The 7,802-nt window shown below is 50.5% G+C and overlaps 1 protein-coding gene across 2 annotated transcripts in view; it reads left to right on the plus strand.

Moving 5' to 3' along the window:
- The first annotated feature begins 3,535 nt into the window (after positions 1-3,535).
- The window catches only part of CNNM1 (cyclin and CBS domain divalent metal cation transport mediator 1), a 49,185-nt gene continuing 44,918 nt past the window's right edge, over positions 3,536-7,802 (plus strand). For both annotated transcript variants that reach the window (XM_073595550.1, XM_073595551.1), the window contains exon 1: positions 3,536-4,928. In XM_073595550.1, coding sequence (XP_073451651.1) covers positions 3,572-4,928 — 1,357 coding nt within the window. In that variant the 5' untranslated portion in view covers positions 3,536-3,571. The remainder of the gene's footprint in view (positions 4,929-7,802) is intronic.

Below are 7,802 nucleotides of genomic sequence, written 5' to 3' on the forward strand. Positions count from 1 at the left end.
TCTTTAATTATGTAAACAGTAAAAAAGGGAGGACAGACCATATTGGCCCCATAAAGAATGAGGAAGGACATCTGGTTACAAAGGATGGGGAGATGGCGAAGGTATTGAATTTATTCTTCTCCTCAGTCTTCACGAGTGAATCGGGGGGCTTCAGTAACCAAAACTGCAGTGTTTATCCTCATGACACAACACAGGAAGCACCTCCATGGTTAACAGAGGACGGAATTAAAATTAGACTTGAGAAACTTAACATTAATAAATCACCGGGACCAGATGGCTTGCATCCGAGGGTACTTAGGGAACTCAGTCAAGTGATTGCCAGACCGTTGTTCCTAATTTTTACAGATAGTCTACTGACTGGAATGGTACCAGCTGATTGGAGAAAAGCCAATGTAGCACCTATATTTAAAAAGGGCCCAAAATACATCCCTGGAAATTACAGACCAGTTAGCCTAACATCGATAGTATGTAAACTCTTGGAGGGGATGATAAGGGACTATATACAGGATTTTAGTAATACGAACGATATCATTAGCAGTAATCAGCATGGATTCATGAAGAATCGTTCTTGCCAAACCAATCTATTAACCTTCTATGAGGAGGTGAGTTGCCATCTAGATAAAGGAAGGCCTGTAGACGTGGTGTATCTGGATTTTGCAAAAGCATTTGACACAGTTCCCCATAAACGTTTACTGTACAAAATAAGGTCTGTTGGCATGGACCATAGGGTGAGTACATGGATTGAAAACTGGCTACAAGGGCGTGTTCAGAGGGTGGTGATAAATGGGGAGTACTCAGAATGGTCAGGGGTGGGTAGTGGGGTTCCCCAGGGTTCTGTGCTGGGACCAATCCTATTTAATTTGTTCATAAACGATCTGGAGGATGGGATAAACAGTTCAATCTCTGTATTTGCAGACGATACTAAGCTAAGCAGGGCAATAACTTCTCCGCAGGACGTGGAAACCTTGCAAAAAGACCTGAACAAATTAATGGGGTGGGCAACTACATGGCAAATGAGGTTCAATGTAGAAAAATGTAAAATAATGCATTTGGGTGGCAAAAATATGAATGCAATCTATACACTGGGGGGAGAACCTCTGGGGGAATCTAGGATGGAAAAGGACTTGGGGGTCCTAGTGGATGATAGGCTCAGCAATGGCAGGCAATGCCAAACTGCTGCTAACAAAGCAAACAGAATATTGGCATTAAAAAGGGGATCAACTCCAGAGATAAAACGATAATTCTCCCGCTCTACAAGACTCTGGTCCGGCCGCACCTAGAGTATGCGGTCCAGTTCTGGGCACCAGTCCTCAGGAAGGATGTACTGGAAATGGAGCGAGTACAAAGAAGGGCAACAAAGCTAATAAAGGGTCTGGAGGATCTTAGTTATGAGGAAAGGTTGCGAGCACTGAACTTATTCTCTCTGGAGAAGAGACGCTTGAGAGGGGATATGATTTCAATTTACAAATACCGGACTGGTGACCCCTCAATAGGGATAAAACTTTTTTGCAGAAGAGAGTTTAACAAGACTCGTGGCCACTCATTAAAATTAGAAGAAAAGAGGTTTAATCTTAAACTACGTAGAGGGTTCTTTACTGTAAGAGCGGCAAGGATGTGGAATTCCCTTCCACAGGCGGTGGTCTCAGCGGGGAGCATTGATAGCTTCAAGAAACTATTAGATAATCACCTGAATGACCGCAATATACAGGGATATACAATGTAATACTGACATATAATCACACACATAGGTTGGACTTGATGGACTTGTGTCTTTTTTCAACCTCACCTACTATGTAACTATGTGACAATGATGGAGTCGGGGGATAGTGTCAGGGGGGATGGCAGTGTTGAGGACCCCACAGGAGATGCGGGGCCCGTGTCCCGGGTGCTAGCACCGGATAATAAATGAAAGGAGCCGAGTGACCCAACTTGTTCCAGCATTGGGCTCCAGGTCTTGGTGACAGTTGGAGGGTTTGTGTGTGCACCCCCCCCCCCCACCATGACGGATGAGGTAGGTCGGTGTCAGTGAACAGGTTAGTGCCGGTTCTGGACGCAGGGTTTTGGTCCCAGAGATGCTGTCGTATCATCATGAGCTGGTCGGTTATAAACGTTCCCTGGATGGAGATGGTCTCAGTGTGGGCGGGGCCAGGGAGGTCCATTCCAGAGACTCCTCAGGGGTGGGAACACTCCCCGGGAATTATAGGGCTCTGATCGCCGGGGGGGTGGATCAGCGGCTCCAACATTTATACGGAGATATCCGCTGTCGGTGTATGGATGGAGAGAACCCCTGACGGTGGGAAAGGGGGTGTTATAAACGTTCCCTGGATGGAGATGGTCTCAGTGTGGGCGGAGCCAGGAAGGTCCATTCCAGGGACTCCTCAGGGGCGGGTGCACATGTCCGATGTCGGCGCATTATGGAGAGAACCCCTGAGGGGTTCCTATGTTATAAATAGGACTCTGTATACAGAGGTGAATGTCAGGTGAAAATATCAGTAAATAATTCCCAATACACCCCCGGGGTGACATTCACCTCACCCTCTTCCCGCCTTTTCTCTTCAAGTTTCTGCGCCTCCACACCCCCCATAGACACATGACCTTACGCACCACGTAATTAGAGCTTCAGAGCCCGCCCAAGACTCCTCCTCCTGTCATTGCAGCCCCGTAGCTCCTCCTACTCCTGGGACTCCTCCTCCCCGTCACTCTCCGGCCCAAGGCTTCTCTTCCACCTATCAATGGCCCCTCCCTCGTAGTTTGCCCCCCCCTCTCATTGGACTTCTCTCCCTGTAGCTCCTCCCATCTGTGAGTAGCTGGCTCGGGGCTCCTCCCCGCGTAACTTGCCCTCCCGCTCTCATTGGCTGGCTAAGAGGCACCTCCCCCTATAGTTCCTCCATAGCTCCCAACTGTCCCTGATTTGGAGCAATGTCCCTCATTCCTCCTCATTTGTCCCCCATTTTGGTCTGATCAATATAGATGTATATAAAATGTACTTTTTATCTTTCAAAAAGTGTTTCTCAGCACTAAACCTTTCATCCAAATTCTAAATTGCTGCATTTGTACATTTTAAAAGCCAATATAAAGGAATAGTAGTGGTAAAAAAAAGTCCTTGTTTTTTTGTTGTTGATTCTCCTTTAAGGGTGTGTGTCAGGGGGGCGTGTCTTATGCCTACATACGTTTGTTAGCAGGCGTCCCTCATTCCCATCTCAAAATGTTGTGAGCTGTATGGTTCCTCCCATCTGTCAGTAGCCGACCCGAGGCTCCTCCTCCCCCGTGGCTCGTCCTCCCGCTCTCATTGGACTACTCTCCCTGTAGTTCCTCCCAGCTATCAGTAGCAGACTCAAAGCTCCTCCCACTAAAGCTCGTCCTGTCGCTCTCATTGGGCGCCTCCCCCTTCTGCAGTTCCTCCCACCTGTCGAAGCTCGTCCTTTCATTGGCTGGCTAGGGGGCTCTCCTCCCCTCCGCGTTGGCCGGTTCGCGGTTCCTCCCCCCGTGTCGCTTTTCCACCTGTCATTGGCCGGGGGACGCGTCTTCTCTGTAGCTCCTCCCCCCCGCTGTCAGTGTCCGGGGCCCTGGCATGGCGGTCGGTCGGTGCTCCCCCTCCCCCTCCCCCTTCTTCCTCTTGCTGGTCTCCCGGTGTTGCTCCGGTTGGTTGCTCGGGCTCCGCCCGGAGGACACGGTGGGCGGGCGGGTGTCTCTGGAGGGGGGGACCCTGCGGGCGGCGGAGGGGACCCTCTTCACTCTCCGGTTGTATTACCAGCAGCCTCCCTTCCCGGTGAACGGCAGCGGCGGGGGGGTGGAGGAGGGGCCCCGGTTGGTGTTTGTGGAGGAGCCCTGGTCGGGTGGGGATTGGTGTGAGGAGGGGGGATCTCCGGACGTGGAGGTTTCGGGGCCCCTGGGGGCCCCAGGCGGGGGATCGGCGGTGGTGGAGGTCCGGGTGGGGGAGTTGCGGAAGGGTGAGCGGGGGAGGGTGTTCTCGGTGTGCGCCTACGACGGGCGGCGGTGGGAGCACCACGGGGGCGGGGAGTTCTCCCTGGAGGTGCGGCAGGCGGAGGAGGGGCTGTCCGGCGGGGTCCGGGTGCTGGTGTCGGGGGTCCTCCTGGGGGTGTCGGCCATATTCGGGGGTCTCCGGCTCTGCCTGCTCTCCTTGGATCCCGTGGAGCTCCGCGTCCTCCAGAACAGCGGCTCGGCGGTGGAGAAGCAGCAGGCCGGGCGGGTCCAGTCGGTCCGGGCGCGGGGGTCCTTCCTGCTCTGCTCCCTACTGCTGGGGAACGCCCTGGCCAACGCCTCCCTGGCCGGCTGGCTGTACCGGGTGGTCCTCCCGGCGGAGCCCTGGCTGGCCGTCCTGGCGTCCACGGCGGGGGTCTTCCTGTGCGGGGAGGTGGCCCCCTACTCCGTTTGTTCCCGGCACGGCCTGGCCATCGCCTCCCGCAGCGTCTGCCTGAGCCGCCTCCTGATGGCCGTCACCTCCCCGCTCTCCTTCCCGCTCAGCCGCCTCCTGGACTGGGCCCTCCCCCAGGAGATCAGCACCTTCTACACCCGCGAGAAGCTGGTGGAGACGCTGCGGGCCGCCGACCCCTACAACGACCTGCTGAAGGAGGAGCTCAACATCATCCAGGGGGCGCTGGAGCTTCACACCAAGGCCGTGGAGGACGTGCTGACCCCGCTGGGCGACTGCTTCATGCTGCGCGCCGACGCCGTCCTCGACTTCGCCACCGTCTCCGACATCCTGCGCAGCGGCTACACCCGCATCCCCGTCTACGAGGGCGACGACCGCGCCAACATCGTGGACATCCTCTTCGTCAAGGACCTGGCCTTCGTGGACCCCGACGACTGCACCCCCCTCCAGACCGTCACCCGCTTCTACCACCGACCGCTGCACTGCGTCTTCAACGACACGCGGCTGGACGCCGTGCTGGAGGAGTTCAAGAAGGGTGAGACCGCCGGAGAAGTGTGATCCGTCATCACCATCCTTCACCACCATCATCATCCTTCATCATTTACCGTCATCATCATCACCACCACCCCCATCCTTCATCATTTACCGTCATCCCCATCCTTCATCATTTACCGTCATCCCCATCCTTCATCATTTACCGTCATCCCCATCCTTCATCATTTACCGTCATCCCCATCCTTCATCATTTACTGTCATCACCGTCATCCCCATCCTTCATCATTTACCGTCATCCCCATCCTTCATCATTTACCGTCATCATCACCACCACCCCCATCCTTCATCATTTACCGTCATCCCCATCCTTCATCATTTACCGTCATCCCCATCCTTCATCATTTACCGTCATCCCCATCCTTCATTATTTACCGTCATCCCCATCCTTCATCATTTACCATCATCACCACCATTACCCTCCTTCATCATTTACCGTCATCCCCATCCTTCATCATTTACCGTCATCATCACCACCACCCCCATTCTTCATCATTTACCGTCATCCCTATCCTTCATCATTTACCGTCATCCCTATCCTTCATCATTTACCGTCATCCCCATCCTTCATCATTTACCGTCATCCCCATCCTTCATCATTTACCATCATCACCACCATTACCCTCCTTCATCATTTACCGTCATCCCCATCCTTCATCATTTACCGTCATCCCCATCCTTCATCATTTACCGTCATCCCCATTCTTCATCATTTACCGTCATCATCACCACCACCCCCATTCTTCATCATTTACCGTCATCCCTATCCTTCATCATTTACCGTCATCCCCGTCCTTCATCGTTTACCGTCATCCTCATCGTTTATCGCCATCCACATCCTTCATTTACCGTCATTGCCGTCATCCCAATCCTTCATCGTTTACTGTCATCACAGTCATCCCCATCCTTCATTTACCGTCATCACCATCCTTCATCATTTACCCTCATCACCGTCATCCCCATCCTTCGCTATATACACCCTAGTCATCATTTACCATGATCATCACCATCCTTCACTGCATACCCTGTTCATCATCAACACCCAGCTGGATGCTGTGCTGGAGGATTTCAAGAATGATGAGACCGCCAGAGGAGTGTGAAATGTCATCTCCATCCTTCGCTACCCTATTCATCATTCACAATCATCCCCATGCTTCAATATGTATACCCTCTTCATCATTATTCCCATCCTTCTCTGTATCCTATTCATCATCATAAACAACACCCAGCTGGATGCCGTGCTAGAGGAGTGTGATCCGTCATCCCCATCCTTCCTCATTTACAATCATAATCCCCGTCCTTCACTATTTACGTCCTATTCATCATTAACCCTCATCACAGTCATCCTAATCCTTCACTATTTACGTAAGTGTATAAAACAGCGCTCGCAAAAATATTATTATTTAAATGTATACACCATTATTTGTGTTGCAGCTGCTGGATACAAGTACCGTGACTTAGAGTAATAATACAAACAAAACCTGCGCTGGCAACCTCTACAAAAAATTGGAATATGAAAACAAAAAATTATTAATTGTCCGTGGTGATATCGCTAATAGAATGCGACTATAAAAAGATAGTGATGTCGCTATTCGTATGCGATTCATCAGGCGTAAGCCGGATGTTGCGTTGACGCGTTTCGCCCCTCCCCCAGGAGGGGGGTCTTTGATAACGCCCTGGGGGAGGTGTGAAACGCGTCGATGCAACATCCGGCTTACGCCTGAGAACCAGTGACATCACTTCCTGTAGTCAGTGGAACGCACGCCGTGCAGCGGCGAACACTGACACAATCTGAATGTCTGCTCTGCTTATCTGTTCCGTGAGTAGCGCTGTTATGCGCAATTGATCGTTTGGTTTACAGGATTACACTATATCTATTTTCTTTTACCTTTTGGTGGAACGCGAGGTCTGCGGCTCCCAAGGTCTTAATACAGTGTCAGCAGTACAAGCCTTACTTCATCTCCATTTTCAACATAGCATCATGACTGATTGGTATCAACTTTTTGGATTGGAGGATTGAAGTCTGCTGGTATTTCTGTTGAAGGACTAATGTTGGAATTTATATATTGGTGTTATTAATGTTTTTTCCACATGGTCACACGTATATATTTTTAGAGGATTTATGTTTATATTTAATAATGGTTATGAATAGCAATAATATGTCACAATTTTGATGAATCGCATACGAATAGCGACATCACTATCTTTTTATAGTCACATTCTATTAGCGATATCACCACTGACAATTAATCATTTTTTGTTTTCATATTCCAATTTTTTGTAGAGGTTGCCAGCGCAGGTTTTGTTTGTATTATTACTTCACTATTTACACCCTATTCATCATTAACACTCATTAACGTCATCCCCATCCTTCACTATGTACCTTATTCACCATCAACACCCAGCTGGAGGCTGTACTGGAGGATTTCAAGAAGGGTGAGACCGCCGGAGGAGAGTGAAACGTCATCCCCATCCTTCATCAGTTACCCTCATCACCGTCATCCCCATCCTTCACTATATACACCCTAGTCATCATTTACCATGATCATCACCATCCTTCACTATATACACTCTTCATTATCATCCCCATCCTTCACTAATATACCTATTCATCATTTATCATCATCCCCGTCCTTCGTACCCTATTCATCATCATCATCAACACCCAGCTGGACGCTATGCTGGAGGAGTTCAAGAAGGGTTAGACCATCAGAGGAGTTTGATCCAACATCTCCATCCTTCACTACCCTCTTCATTCACCATCATCATCCCCATCCTTCATTATATACCCTATTCACCATCATCATCCTCATTCTTCTCTCTTCCCTATGCATTATCGTCAACACCCAGCTGAACA

This window comes from Aquarana catesbeiana, linkage group LG08 (genome assembly GCF_042186555.1).
Source record: "Aquarana catesbeiana isolate 2022-GZ linkage group LG08, ASM4218655v1, whole genome shotgun sequence".
Lineage (NCBI taxonomy): Eukaryota > Metazoa > Chordata > Amphibia > Anura > Ranidae > Aquarana > Aquarana catesbeiana.